At 43.8% G+C, this 16,121-nt stretch overlaps 1 protein-coding gene across 7 annotated transcripts in view; it reads left to right on the forward strand.

Annotated features, from left to right (window-relative positions):
- The window catches only part of CCDC152 (coiled-coil domain containing 152), a 26,239-nt gene continuing 10,118 nt past the window's right edge, over window positions 1-16,121 (forward strand). The window contains exons 1-5 of one of the 7 annotated variants that reach the window (XM_036308617.1): window positions 1-177; window positions 3,763-3,873; window positions 6,117-6,222; window positions 8,465-8,533; window positions 14,473-14,537. In XM_036308617.1, coding sequence (XP_036164510.1) covers window positions 3,787-3,873; window positions 6,117-6,222; window positions 8,465-8,533; window positions 14,473-14,537 — 327 coding nt within the window. In that variant the 5' untranslated portion in view covers window positions 1-177; window positions 3,763-3,786. Of the gene's footprint in view, window positions 178-1,452; window positions 1,607-2,766; window positions 2,786-3,762; window positions 3,874-4,261; window positions 4,327-6,116; window positions 6,223-8,464; window positions 8,534-14,472; window positions 14,538-16,121 lie in introns of those variants that run through there. The other 6 variants (XM_036308619.1, XM_036308620.1, XM_036308616.1 and 3 more) reach the window with 6 other exon arrangements.

Consider the following 16,121-nt stretch of genomic DNA (forward strand, 5'->3'; position numbering starts at 1 on the left):
CGGGGTGGGACCGGCTCCGCTCCGGGCGGGGACAGGGAGAGGCGGGACCCCGGCCGCAGCAGGCGACGCTCCCGAGCCCCTGCGCCCGTTCGAGTCCCCGTGGTTCCCGCGGACATTCCCTTCCCACAGCGCAGTCCCCGCGGAGGAGGCCTGGACCCCGCGCTCGGTGCGCCCGCGGTTCGAGCTGGGCTCCTGGGACGCGGGGCTGCGGGTGGCGGAGCCGGAAGCCCGGGCTCGGGGCTGAGGGAATCCCCGGGGGCGCGAAGGCGGGAAACGGGGCGGGAACCCGAGCTGCCTTCCGGGCCGAGGGCTGGGCCGAGGGTGGGGAAGGGAGGCCCGGCCGGGTGGAAGCTGGTCGGCAGCCCGGGGCCTTGGAAGGACACGGGGCCGCCACCCACCTGCACCTGAAGGGCACAACCAGAGGGTGACGGCTGGGCCGCCTGCACCAGGCCCCGGGCAGGGGGACCCCGGCCACGGGGAGCGGAGCTGGCGGTGGAGGAGGCGGCGCGGCCCCTGGAAGTGACTGCGGGGAGCGGGCGGTCGGCCGGGAAGGCGGTTCTCCAGGGAGGACACTCCCAGGGGCTCCTCAGGGAGAGCAGCTGGAAGGAGAGGAAGCTCAAGGGAAAATGCAATGAGCTCAGAAGCCTTGTTCTAAGGCAAAGCCCTGTAAACTTTTTTATTTAAAACTAGAGGCCTGACTTGCACGGAATTCATGCAAGAGGAGGCCTTCCTTCCCCCAGCTGCCAGCACCGGCTGCCCTCGCAGCCCTGGCTTTGTCCGGAAGGACATCTGGTCTAATTAGCATATTATGCTTTTATTATGATGATAGATGATTATAGATGTTTGGAGCCAAAAAGGAAAACAAAGTTAGGAGGGAGGATTTTGCATTTAACTATTTCAAATTATTGTATAGTTCTAATAAATAATAACAGTATATCAAATAGTGATGCTTTTTCCATTTTACCCCGTGAGGAATTTTACTGTGTTTATCTTGAGCTGCTATTACGATAATTGTCCTGCCTGAAGGATCAAGTTTTACCCATTTAAGGGATTTTGTATAGAGTTTTGCTCACCTATATGATACACAGGATAATAATTCAGTAAAAAACGGAAAATACACAGCTAAAATTCTCTCAGGTCTAAAAACCACTAATAGTTGTTGGTGTAATATAATGTTAAAAAGAGGAGGACATGGAACTTTTTAATGACCAAATTGTCAAGCAATGTCTGTGTTTTGGTGTACCTCCTCTTAAACAACCATGTGCCCCCACATTACACTGAGTAATGACTGTAGGGGTTTTATCGGCCTTTTACTCTGGACTGGTTGCCACTGCCACTTTCCCGCGTCAGCTCCTCCCTCAGTCTAGAAGGCCTGAACTCCAGATTCCTACTCTCTTCCTCTTTGCCAGAGAACAGTCTAAACAGAGTGTCACATACTTTTCGATGGTATTGATCTTGATTTTTCTAGACACGCGCACCCCCACATCTAAGGGCTGGCTGGTTTGCAAAAGTCACCTCCTCTATCCTTCCTGCATTTCCAGGATTGGGTCCACGGGACTAAACAAACTCTTAATCTTCACTGGACAGCCAGCTGGCTACACCAAAGGTGATCCTTACACAACACAGCAAGAGGATGGCATCACTGAATGACTGCTTTGAGCGTATTAATTTCCAGATGTCTTTTGTTTACCAAACACAATGTGAAAAACAAGGGTATTCATCTACTCTGTAGTGCTGTAACAAAATGCTGCATGCTGGGTGGCTTAAACAACAGAAATTTATTTTCTCACGGTTCTGAAGGGTGGAAGTCCAACATCACGGTGCCAGCAGGGTTGGTATCCCGTGAGGGCTCTCTCCTCGAGGTGCAGACGGCCACCTTCTCACCGTGTGCTCACATGACCTCTCCTCTGTGCGAGCACATAGAGAGAGAGAGGGAGAGATCTTCCTTTTTTTTTTTTTTTTTTCCTTTTTATTGAATTTCTTGGGGTGATACTGGTTAACAAAATTACATAGGTTTCAGGTGCACAATTCTACAACACATCATCTGTACACTGTATTGTATATTCACCACCCCAAGTCAAGTCTCCATCCATCACCATTTATCCCCATTATACCTTCCTCCGCCTCCCCTCATCCCCCTCTCCCTGGCAATCACCACATATTGTCCATATCCATGAGTTTTTCCTCCCTTTTTTTCCCTCTTTTGCTCAATCCCTCCACCCCACCCCTCACCCAGCCCCTTTTTCCCCAACAGCTGTCAGCCTGCTCTCTGTCTATGAGTCTTTCTCTATTTTTGCTTGTTAGTTCCTTTTGTTCATTAGGTTCCACATATGAGTGAAATCATATGGCACTTGTCTTTCTCTGGCTTATTTCACATAGCATAATGCTGTCACAAACTGTAAGATTTCCTTCTTTTTTATGGCCGAGTAGTATTCCATTTGTGTAAATCACTTTTTTTTAATTGTCTAAAGTTTTACATAAGTCTCCTTTTTCCCCAGTTGACCCCCCGCCCCCAGACATTTCCAACCCAGGCAAGCCCCCACCGCCCCAGTGTCTGTGTCCGTTGGTTATGCTAATATGCATGCATACAAGTCCTTTGGTTGCTCTCTAACCCCCCCCCCCCCCACCTCCCCTGCCATTTGTCTCTGGATCTATTCTTGTTCATCAAATTATGTTGATCATTATATCCCACATATGAGTGAGATCATGTGATATTTATCTTTCTCTGACTTGCTTATTTCACTTAGCATAATGCTCTCCAGTTCCATACATGCTGTTGCAAATGGTAAAAGTTCCTTCTTTTTGTATAGTGGCATAGTATTCCATTGTGTAGATGTATCAAAGTTTTTTAATCCACTATTCTGCTGATGGGCACTTAGGCTGTTTCCAAATCTTAGCTATTGTAAATTGTGCTGCCATGAACATAGGGGTGTATATATCCTTTCTGATTGGTGTTTCTGTTTTCTTGGAATATATTCCTAGAAGTGGGATCACTGGGTCGAATGAGAGTTCCATTTTTAACTTTTTGAGGAAACTCCATACTGTCTTCCACAGTGGCTGCACAAGATCTTCCCTATTTAAAATGTTTTCTTAATTTTTCTTTTTTAATGGATGGTAGAGACAGGACTGCAAAGTTAGTCCTTTCTTTGTGCGTACAGGAATGCCTCGTCTTCCTCTTCTCATATGGCCACAGTCCTATTGGATAAGGGCCCCATCCTTAGGACCTCATTTAACCTTAATTACTTCCTAAAGACCCTATCTCCAAACACAGTCACTTTGGGATGTAGTAGTACTTCAACACATGAATTTGGGAGAGGTTCACAAATCAGTCCATAGCAATAACCACAGTACTAGGAAACACAGCAACAATATTTGTGGCATGAGAGGTATTTTAAATACCTTAAATTGAGAATACCTATGTTTAAAGATTTAATAATATATCAGATTTTTAAGTCCAGCCATACTGATGGCAAGGAGATGAGTGTTGAACAGTGGCATAATTAATTTTTATATGGTAGGGATAAATAATTTTTACATGTGTATATATCAGTACACTAATGTTAGATTTCTTTAGAGAAAACTCAGTGAGGGTGGAGCTGCAGAAATGGAGAAGCCATAACGCACTGGCTATTGTTAATGGGCATAACAAAAATTCTGAGTGGAATGGAGCTCAAGTAGGTCCTCTGAGTAGAGGACAGAAACGTTAGTATTTATTACTACTGTTGTAGTGCGTTAGATTTTGTTATTTGTTTGTTTTAACAGTATTTACTCGGCACTAGTTTGGATATGAATCAAAGCAGCGATGGATGTGTGAAAAAGATTAGCAGTGTGAATCTTGACAAACTTATAAATGACTTCTCACAGATAGAAAAGGTATGTAAAGATATCAAACAGTTGAAGTGAATAGGGAAAAAGTGAACAGATTTTGCCAGTGGAAGGAGTTGGAAAGAAAGAAAAATGTACAACCCAAAATGAGCAGGGTAAAGACAATGGGAATGTACTTGCTAAGTAAGTCCTTAAACATCCGTATTTAAAATATATATGGTTTTGGCTCATTTGCACTAATGCATCAAAATGTCAAGGCAATAAATAATTGATAAAGTTTTGCTAAAGTTAAAGGGAAAATACTTAAATGCCCAAGATGGCCATAAACTCAGGAATGATTTAGTAAGAATTGAAGTAGATTCAGTCCTCAGTGTCTTACCATTATGACTAAAAGGTTTTTTAGTCTTTCCTATTCTACCTCTTCCCTTTCCTTCTCTTTTGCCTAAAAGCAGACCCACTTGAAGTCCTCCCTCCACAACTCTGGACAAGTTTCATGATATGGTATTTTTTAAGAGTCTTATCTCTTACAGACACATAAAGATGGTAATATTTATAGATGAAATAAAATAATGTCAGAGAGTTGCTTTGAGATAAATTCAGAAGTGAAGACAACAGGGAAGTGGCTATAGAAGATACGAGACTGGTCATGAATTGATAATTTCTGAAGGTGTTTGATAAGTTTATAGCAGCTGTTATACTATTCACACAGATATCAGAGAGATATATTCAAGAATGTTTATTTATTGTCTGCAAAGGCAAAAAAGTGGAAACAACACAAATTTTCCTCAGTAGTGAACTACTTAAATAAATTGCAGAATATGCATACATGACACTTAGTGCAGCTATTAAGAGAATGAGGTAGACCTATATGTGCTTATATGACATCATCTCAAGAGAATAGTACTAAGTGCAACATAGTACAGAGCAGAGTATAATATGATCCTTCCCTTCAGGTATCTAATCTAATAAAAGAGAAACATGCAAATTGACCGTACCTTTGCTATGCCCCAAGCCACGCCCACCAGCCAATCAGAGCGACTATATGCAAATTAACCCAACCAAGATGGTGGCTGGCAGCCACGGAGCTAGAGCAAGCAGGAAGCTTGTTTGCCCTGGCAATGGAGGAAGCCAAGCTTCCTGCCTGCCCTGGCTGGCTGTGGCCTCTGCCAAAGGCAACAAAGTTTCAATTATAGAAGACAAATAAATCCCAGATACCTGCTTCCAGCCACCCTCCACTGGGAGCTTGGGTGGCTGGGGGCCATGGCCAGCCTGCAAACAGCCATCAGCCCCTCACCTAGGCTGGGCAGGCACCCCAGTGGGGACCCTCACCCTGAAGGGGCTGTGGCCAGCCTGCAAACAGCCATCAGCCACTCACCCAGGCTGGCCAGGCACCCCAGCAGGACCCCCCTCCCATATAGGGGGTGTGGCCAACCTGAAAACGGCCCTCAGCCCCTCACCCAGGCTGGCCAGGCACTCCAGCAGGGACCCCCACCCTGAAGTGGGTGTAGCCAGTCTGAAAACGGGCCTCAGCCACTCACCCAGGCTGGCCAGGCACCCCAGCGGGACCCCCACCCTTAACCGGGGACATGCTTCAGGGCAAACCAGCCAGCCCCCACCCATGCACCAAGCATATAATAAAAGGGTAATATGCAAATTGACCCTAACAGCAGAACGACTGGGAATGACTGGTCACTATGACACACATTGACCACCAGGGGGCAAGCGCTCAATGCAGGAGCTGCCCCCTGGTGGTCAGTGTGCTCTCACAGGGGGAGCTCTGCTCAGCCACAAGCCAGGCTGACGGCTGCTAGCACAGCAGTGATGGTGGGAGCCTTTCCCGCCTCCTCAGCAGCACTAAGGATGTCCAACTGCAACTTAGGCCTGGTCCCCACTGGCAAGTGGACATCCCCCAAGGGCTCCTGGGCCGCCAGAGGAATGTCTGACTGCCAGCTTAGACCCGATCTCCCAGGGAGTGGGCCTAAGCCAGCAGGTGATCATTCTCCGAGGAGTCCCAGACTGCATGAGGGCACATGCCGGGCTGAGGGACCCCCCCCCCCCCCGAGTGCACAAATGTTTGTGCACCGGTCCTCTAGTATAATCATAAAATATTTGGGAAACACACAAAAAGAATTGTTAACCATGGGACTGAGGGTTGAATGGTTAGAAAGAAGGGAGTTCAAGTTATGTCAGATATTAAGTAGTCTGTATTTTCATTAGTCTTTATATGCTTAGGTAAGAAAATCATATTAACAGCATTGATTTGGTTATGATATATATTGTTTTCTCTACAGAAAATGGTAGAAACTTCTGGAAGGAACAACGTACTGAATATGCAGTTGGAAAAAGCTAACTGTTTGTTAAAAGGAATGCAAACAAATGAGGCCTCACTTAAAGAAGGTTAGTTCTTGGCTGCCTGGAAAAATACTAATATCATGAGAGTGCTTTTGGGTACAACAGTGATTAATATTGCACCATGCGTTTGTAAAATATTTAAAATTCACACAGCACTTTCTAGACTGTCATTTTATCCTTAATATAGCCCTAAAGGACAGGTAGGACTGATTTTATTACTCCACGTCAGTAATGAAGAAAATAAGATAAAAGAAGTTAAATAATTTATCTGAGTCCACTCAGCTAAGAAATGGCAAATCCAAGAATCAATCCAGGCTTTCAAAATCATGGGGGAAAATACAGTTGAATTCCTGCCTCACAATAACTCCAAAATAAATACCAGGTGGGTAAAAAGTTTAGTGTTAAAACGGGCGGTCCCAGTCTGGCGCTCTCCCCTGTGTTCTGAGACACCTACGCCACGTGTTGCTCAGCTCCCCATGGCCGCCCTCTCAGCTGCACCCACCCTCACTGTGCCTGACAGGAGCCTGGGTTCCCTGCGCTAGGGCTGGGCCCTGTGGAGGTGGCGTTTCTCTGCGGGGCTTGCTTTCAGGGAGGGAAACTGGTTAGTTTGGGGGCAGGATTGCAGACATAGTCATTTTTCACTAGTTTTGCATTTCATGTGTATTTTATATTTGAAAATATAATTAAACACTTTTTAAACATCCAGTTCTCATTTTAAATCTAATGGCCTTTTGGCTAGATAATACGCAGCAGAAGTAAACGAACTAGTATGATTGACAACTCATAAAGTCAAGTGTGTGCTAATTCACTTAGAGAAGAACAAACTCTATATACAATTGAATTTGTTCAACAATAAAGAATGAGATCTTGATATTTTATTTTCCACATTTAACACCAGATAAAAAAATTTCTTTGCCATTTCAAGATGATAAATAATATTAGTACTGAGGACTAAGTGCTATAAAAATTATTGTCATGCATAATTGTATTTAACATTTCCAACTGCTTTATGAAATAGGTGTTAATATGCAAATTACTAGTTAATGGTAGAGCCTAAATTTGAGCTCAACAATTGATTAAATTATATAGGATAAGAAGTAGTTTAGTATTCTGAACTATAGTTTTTAAGAGTTGAATATGACAATAGTATTGTTCCAACTATATTATAAAGTCTATTAGAAATGATAATTGGGTAAATGTTTGCAAAGAGAATTGAAAGCTATTATTCTAAAATAATGAATGGTGTTCTAAGGAACAATTCCTTATTGAGCCAGTTTCCTTTGTTTAAAAAAATGTGTTGGGAGAGCCACCTTGTGTTCAAATTGTGAAATGCACATTTTAAAAACATGCAGTATACTTCCAGTTTCAGGACTCGGTTTTCAATTTGCTGAGTACTGAGGTCCCATATTGCATGAATTACTGGGCTCATGCTTCTAAAAGACACAAAGACAAGTGATAGCGGAGCCTATGCCCCCTTAATTTTTTTAATTGTAGCAGCTAACATGGTAACATACGCGAAGCAGGTATTGTCACGTGTAATTTGACCATCGTCCTTACTGGGAAATAGCAAGAGAGGGGAAAAATGGAGGATGGGGGGAACTTTGTCTGAGTAGATGGTGGGAATGATACCCATCAAAGGCTTAGCTGTTGCTGGTGGTACCCGAGAGTACACTGAAAGCTTCATGCACACATCAGGGCACTAATGCTTGCAAGGCTTTGTCTCCCACGGTGGAGAAGTCACTGGCACCAAAGCGCTGATGCCCTGTCACTCACCATGTTGGGTGTTTACTCCTTTAGTCACTACTGCCTTGCCCTGGAACTCGGGCATAAAAATACTAAGAGGACAGGTCTGAGGACAGGGAGGAAGTAAAGCAGTGTCTCATCCCAGAGCCACCTCACCAGCTCTGACTGTCTATCTTTGAACAAAACTTGATGTACCTCGGCTCTCTGTCCCCGGATGTTCTTTCATGGGAAACTCACATGGATGCTCCTCAAAGTCCCCCCGGCAGTCCACATGTGCCTCACTTCTAGGGCAGGTCTTGCTGAGGTACATGAGCGGCTCCCTGTCCTACGGCATTTATTGTGCCTTAGAGAACTCTACTAAATCCTGAATTGCATTTGACTTTAAGGGTGGTTGTTATATAATTTACTTTGAGATGCCTGATAGCTTTGTTAAGATCTGCTCATTGTCACAAACAGTATTTTATTTTATGTATTTCAACTTTGAGAAAATGATTCCAAAATGAAAGCAAATAATCTTCAAATACATTTATCTCTTATGTTTTAGAATGTGCTACTCTTCATAATATGGTAAAAGGGCTACAACAGACCATTGAATATCAACATAATTTGAAAGGTAAGTTAGACAAAAAATAAATCTTAAAAAATATGATGTATTTAAGCACCTTTAAAGATGAGAATTTTTAAATTGTTGACAATAAGTTCCTTTTAATTTGGTCTTGTTAAATTTATCAGCAAAAGGAAGGGCACCTTACTACTGAGTAATACATCCTCAATTATTAAGAAATGAATGCCATGCTGAACAGAACAGTTCAGTCCTATTCTGACAGGAACATCAGGGTTTTATAAACTATCATAATCATTCTCTTTATTACTTTCAAATGTTTCAAAGTATATTTGCTCCCAGTAGTACTCTTGCTTTCAGTACCCATGTTCAGTTTTGAAGGGTAGATGTTCACTAGTAGTTGCACAGTGAATATTCTACTCAAAAACTGCAATGATCACCCTAGCTGGTTTTGCTCAGTGGATAGAGCAACAGCTGCAGACTGAAGAATCCCAGGTTTGATTCCGGTCAAGGGCACATGCGCAGGTTGTGGGCTCGATCCCCAGTGGGACGCAAGCAGGAGGCAGCCAACCAATGATTCTCTCTCATCATTGATGTTTCTATCTCTCTCTGGCTCTCCCTTCTCTGAAATCAATAAAAAATATGTTTAAAATTTTTTTTAAAAAAAACTACAGTGATCGTTTCCTGCTCAATTCCTCATCCAAGATACTAAAGAAAACCAACTCATTGAGTATATAATGAATCCAAAAACAATGCACACTTAAGGCTTTCCTCCTGGTCTGATACCAAAGGAGAATAACCAATTTTAGAAAAGTATATTGCAAAATTATTAGAATCCAAGAGATTAAAGTGGATTTTGGCTAGGTCAGAGGAAGATTACTTGTCAAATATCAGAATCAGGTGGATCCTACAGTGACACAAAATGCTATTTGAATTTATAACTACTCTAGCCAGAGCAGCAACAACCTTACACCTTAAGGGAGTAGCCATATGTGTTTGAAAACCTAGTGTTGAGTCTGGTAGGATGATGGGAAAAAGCATTGCTAACAATAATCACATGTCAACTGCACTACAGATGAAAGCCAACATAGAGCCAGCTGAAATATCTATAATAATAGAAGCATAATATGCTAATTAGACTGGATGTCCTTCCGGATGATCTTCCAGACAAAGCTGGGGCTGCAAGGGAAGCCAGGGTCCAGGTGCCAAAGGGAAGCCCAGGTCCCAGGTGCCAGAGGGAAGCCAGACAGCCAGGGGAAAGAAGACCTACTCTTGCACGAATTTCGTACATTGGGACTCTAGTAATCCAATCTAATAAAAGAGAAACATGGTAATTAGCCGTACCTCTGCTACCCTTCCCATTGGCTAATCAGGGCAATATGCAAATTAACTGCCAGCCAAGATGGTGGCCAGCAGCCAGGCAGCTTAAAGCGAACATGAGGCTTGCTTGCTTCAGTGACGGAGGAAGACAACATTCCCCGCCTGCCGCTGCCGGCCTCTGAGCTTTCAGTTTGAAACATTGTTACAAATATAGAAGCTAAACAAAACCCCGGAAACCTGCTTTCAGCCAGCCGGGATCTCAGAGCTGGATTTGAAAGTGTTTCGATTATAGAACCCAAACAAACCAGATACCTGCTTTCAGCAGCCGAGGCCTCAGAGCTGGAGCCAAGCCTCAGAGCTAAAGCTGGCCCAGAATAAAAAAAAGGAAAAAAGGAGCGGTTGGGAGCTTCAGTCACCCGCCAGCCTGAAAACAGCCCTCAGCCCCTCACCCAGACTGGCCAGGCACCCCAGTGGGGACCCCCACCCTGAAGGGGGTGTGATCAGCTGCAAACAGCCATCAACCCCTCACCCAGGCTGGCCAGGCACCCAAGCGGGACCCCCACCCTGATCCAGGACACCCTTCAGGGCAAACCAGCCGGTCCCCACCCGTGCACCAGGCCTCTATCCTATCTAGTAAAAGGGTAATATGCCTCCCAGCACTGGGATCAGCGAAGCCGCGAGGCCTCCCAGCACCGGGATCAGCGTGACAGGGGGCAGCGCCCAAACCCTCTGATTGCCCTGCGGCTCTGTGTGTGACAGGGTGCAGCGCCCCAACCCCCCGCCCCCCCCCATGGGCCCTGCTCTGTGTGTGACGGGGTAGAGCCATAACCTCCCCATCGGCCCTGCCCTGAGTGTGACAGTGGCGGCACCCCAACCCCCTGATCCTCCCTGCTCTGTGTGTGACAGGGGGCAGTGCCCCAACTCCCCTATCGGCCCTACTCTGTGAGTGACGGGGGAAGCTCCTCAACCCCCTGATCGGCCCTGCTCTGTGCGTGACAGGGGGGAGCTCCCCAACCCCCTGATCGACCCTGCTCTGTGCGTGACAAGGTACGGAGCCCCAACCCCCCTGATGGGCCCTGCTCTGTGAGTGACAGGGGGCAGCGCCCCAACTCCCTGATTGACCCTGCTCTGTGCATGACAGGGGGTGGTGCCGCAACCTCCCCATCGGCCCTGCCTTGAGTGTGACCGGGGATGGTGCCCCAACCCCCCAATCGGCCCTACCCTGAGCGTGACTGAGGGTGGCATCGCAACCTCCCGATCCGCCCTGCTTCTTGCATGACAGGGGGCGGCGCCCCAACTCCCCAGTCAGCCCTGCTTTGAGCCCGACCAGGGGCTGCACCTAGGGATTGGGCCTCTCCTCTGCCACCCGGGAGCAGGCCTAAGCCAGCAGGTCGTTATCTCCCGAGGGGTCCCAGACTGCGAGAGGGCACAGGCCAGGCTGAGGGACCCCCCCTCCCCCCCAAATGCACAAATTTTTGTGCACCGGGCCTCTAGTATAATATAAAGCATTAAGGAGGTCCAGTTTCTACAGCAGATGGCTTTAGTTCACAGCTAAGCATGTGGTGCTATTCAGCCTACATACAGATATGCCAAAGCCAAATAATGTGCAAGGGCTACAGCATTTAGATGGGTTGACCAATTTTCCTGGCAGAGGGAAGACTTAACATTATTAAAATGTCCATTTTCCTGAAGTTAATAAACACATTTAACGCAATCTTAATTAAAACACTAACTTTTGGCCCTGACTGGTTTGGCTCAGTGGATAGAGCGTCGGCCTGCGGACTGAAGGGCCACAGGTTTGATTCCAGTCAAGGGCATGTACCTTGGTTGCAGGCACATCTCCATTAGGAGGTGTGCAGTAGGCAGCTGATCGATGTTTCTCTCTCATCGATGTTTCTAACTCTCTATCCCTCTCCCTTCCTCTCTGTAAAAATCAATAAAATATATATTTTTTAAAATACTAAATTTTGGGTGGGAGAGAAGATTGTATACAATAATATTAAAATTCATTTGACAAAAAACAAACAAACACACAAGAATAAACAAGAAAACTAAGAGGAAGGAGAATTTCCATTACCAGATAATAATATGCTCTGAATTTGTTAGAATGAAATTGATATGGCATTTGACATAGAAATTGAAAAATATATTCATGGAAAGAATAGAGAAACAGATTCTAGAAAAGGCCCCAATATTTGTTACTGTAATATTTCAATGTATTGGAAAAAAGAATGGCATTTCAACATACAGTACTGACACAACCAGCTTTCCATCTGGAGGAAAAGAAAGTTGGACTCTCCTACCACATCAAAAATAAATTCCAGATGAACAAAAGACTTTAGTGTAAAAGAGAATACAAACTTAAAGGAAAATCTAGGCTACATGTACAACCTAATACCATGTACTACTCTTCATAATATGGTAAAACCACTCTGGGAACCTCAGACGTAATATAAGGGAAAAACAGAACTAACAGACTTTTAAAAACAGAATGAATAGACTTTTTAAAAAATATATTTTTATTGATTTCAGAACGAGAGGGAGAGATAGAAACATCAATGATGAAAGAGAATCATTGATCAGCTGCCCCCTGCACACCCTACACTGGGGATCGAGCCTGACCGGAAATCAAACTGTGACCCCCTGGTTCATAGGTCAATGCTCAACCACTGAGCCATGCCAGCCGGGCAGGACTAATAGACTTTCTTATGCAACAAGAGCACCAACAATAGCAACAAGAAAGGACTTGGCATATCATTTTGTCACACAGAAGTCAAAAAATAAATAATTTATTTCAAAACATGATTTCAAATACTAACGTAATTTAATATCTACAATATACAAAGAGCTCTACAAATTGACTAGCAAAGATAAATGAAAAAAGTATAATGGGCAAAAGATATGACTGAAACTATGAGAATGTGTATGTATATATGCATAGGTATGATCCAGAGATCAAGAGCACGGAGAAAAACACAGAAGGATACACAATTATACCAGGGGTGTGGAGGTGGAGAGAGAAAAAAAGAGGGAGAGGAAGAAGGTAGAAAGAAAGCAAGAGAGAGGCAAGATTGTGCTAAGAGTATCGCAACATGTATGCTGTGATCCTACTTATGTAAAATTATAAAAATGCATGCATAGAAAAACTACAGACTTGAAGGAATGTCTATTTTTAAGAAATAAGTTCTTTGCAAAGTAATATGTATAGTACACTTTTATATTGGTAAAAACAAATGAAACCAGTAGAAATGTGTGATGTGTTTACATATAGTTGTATAAGCTGGGGAAAAGTAGGGAAGGAATACACAGGCTGTAAGCATTGATACCTTCAGTGAGGTGAGTGGGAGGGGAGAGATGCTTAGCTTCCCTTTAACCACTTTTCTTAGTACCACTCTCTCCTGGTCTCTGGACACGTCCCAGTCTCCTTATACAGTGGTTCTCAACCTTCCTAATGCTGCGACCCTTTAATACAGTTCCTCATGTTGTGGTGACCCCCAATTTCATTGTTACAAATTGAACATAATTAAAGCATAGTGATTAATCACAAAAACAATATGTAATTATATATGTGTTTTCCGATGGTCTTAGGCGACCCCTGTGAAAGGGTCCTTCGACCCCCAAAGGGGTCGCGACCCACAGGTTGAGAACCACTGCCTTATAGGATAGTCTTCCTTTGGCCACACCCAAATGTTTCTCAGGAACGTTCTCAAATGCACATAGTAAAGCTGTAGGTTCATTATCTCATTCCTAGAAATCTTCCCCTTTTAATGTTTCCCAAACTGTTGCATATTTTTCACATACCCAAACCAGAAACCGAAAAGGTGGAGATCCCCCCTTCTCTTTTTTTTTTCTCCATGCCCCCCACCCCCTTTCTCTTTTGCAATCAGCCACTAATGCTCCTGGTGACTCTCATCTAAATCCTTATCTTTATTTTTTCCTTTGTCTCCTACTGCCACTGACCTAACTTAGGGTCCTGTTATTTCTTACTTGATCTGCCTTTTCTGACATCCATGCCTCTGGGGTCAAAACACTCCCATCATCCTCCGCACTGCCAAATAATCTTAACTGTAATCATTTCACTTCACTATTCAAATTTCTTCAACGCCTCTGTAAAATTCATTGATGACTCCATAAAATAAAATTTAAAGTCAGACCTCCTACCAGGCTATGGCCCCAACCTACTTAACACACCTTCCTCAGGGTTTACTCCAACAGTGCTGTACTTCAGTTGTCACTTTCCCACGCGTGCTGCGCTCACCCCAGCCCACAGTCTTCTGAAACGCCCCCTCCCACCTGGGGTGAGCCTTAGCATTTAAGTCTCAGCTGAGATGCTTCCTCCTCAGTGTACTCTCACCTGACCTCATTCTGACGTGGGCTTTTGTCCCACAGGCCCCACGTACTTCAGACACACTGCCACTGCAGGGCGGCCATGGCGCATCACAACGACTTACACATCTCTCACCACAGGCTGCACAATTTGAAGAATGATTATATTTTTGTCTCACCGTTCCAGTTTCACGTACTCTGTGCATATGCAATAGGTGTGTAATAGATGCTGTTTTCAAGGGTTGAGTAGTACATACATGAACGGAAACTTGAAAGGTGACATGTGTTCCCATGTAATTGAAAGGCGCTGTATATTAGGATGCTCTTTGATGGTTTTTACGCAGGTAAAAATGAACAACTGAAAAGAAATGCTGATCTTATGAAAGAAAAGTTAAAATCTCATGAACAGGTGAGTGTATGTATCTTTGTATCAATCAAGTCCCTGTAGAGCATTTGTCTTCTAAATTAGAAAAAAAAAAAAGTGGTTGTTTTCATTAATAAAGATAGCCAAAATATAGAGTAAATATATATGTGTGTGAGTGTGTGTGCCAGAATTTGTAACAAATGAAAATTTTTAAAGAAATAGAAATTCTGAGGACTCTAGTCTTCTTGCAGACTGTAATGTACTAATATGTCACTTGTGCTTTTTCTTTCTACCAAAAAAAAATGCAACTATTTTGTTACATATTTTTAAGTTATGTTAATAGAGTTTTTACTCTAGAGTATACATACTTTATTAGCACTTTTCAACTTTTTTACTACAAAGTAAATGAGTGTTTAATCTTTATGACTTGAGTAATATATTACAGTTTTATTGCACCATTTAAATGAAGGGAGTACTTAACCGCCAATTAATTCTCTCCAAGGGCCACCATACCCTCTGTTACCTTTTCTTTTTTCCCATAAGAACAGCATAGTGTTAGCAACTATAGAACATACACACAACACAGTGACTAGAACATAAAGGTGCTCGGTAAACGTCAGTTCCCACCCCTCTGCCCTTTGGGAAGTTGATCACACTAATTAGTCTCCTCTCCCGAGAGCCAATATGTCAAACTCTGGCCTAAGATTTCCAAAATTCTAGTTGGATCTGTATGAAACTTAGAACTTCAGTTGGAAGGACCATCTCTAAATTCAATCTGGTTCCTCATTCGAGGAGCCTCTGAAGAAACACAATCTAATTCTAACGCCCTGCAGACCTCCTAGGTATCACTCAGATGAAATAACTGGCATCTGGCTGCGCTCTTGGAAAATGTCGTCTCTCATCACTAATTCTGAGACAATTTAAACATCTCTGGAATATATCCCATGGTTTACTTTCCCCTTTCCTTTATCCTTTTTCCTTATTCTTTCCCATCCTTTCCATAGCTCATCTTTAGAGCTCAACAATAGATAGTGAAGTCAGAGTGTAATTGGGGTAGAGAGAAGGGGAGAAATGTTTGCCTCTTTTCTCATCTCAGGTGTCAAGCCACAGAATACTGCTTTTTCTAGAGTACCATAGGGATTTTCAGAGGGTGGAACTTGATGAGAAAACACCACAGCCCAAGATTCTGCACTTCTAAATTAGCTACTGTCCAAAGCAAACCGAAGATGACCTCAATCCAATGAGAATTCTCTAGTACAAAACCTCCAGGCATATCCAAAACATGAAAAACCACTACCCAGAAACAAACTCAGGAGGTACTTAATAAGCATGTTATGGGACTGGGAGAGGTTTTGTAACTTGTAGTCAGAGAATCCTTAAGTTTTATAAAAACAAAAATACAACCAGAGGCTATTCCTTGGCATTTAAGTTTCCCAAAAGGCAACCAAGAATAACTTGTTGGGACTTGGTCCCCTTTGAAAGAGGAAGGACTGGCCCAGGCTGAAGTGGGGGAGAAGAATCCAGTGTGATAGAGCCCAGCCCAAACACAGTCTCCATGCCTAGGGATGGGAGTGAAGACCCTGGGTCTTACCAATTAACAGAAGTATTCCACTTTAGTGATGGCATCTT

The sequence above is a fragment of the Myotis myotis genome, unplaced genomic scaffold (genome assembly GCF_014108235.1).
Source record: "Myotis myotis isolate mMyoMyo1 unplaced genomic scaffold, mMyoMyo1.p scaffold_m19_p_5, whole genome shotgun sequence".
Taxonomy (NCBI): domain Eukaryota; kingdom Metazoa; phylum Chordata; class Mammalia; order Chiroptera; family Vespertilionidae; genus Myotis; species Myotis myotis.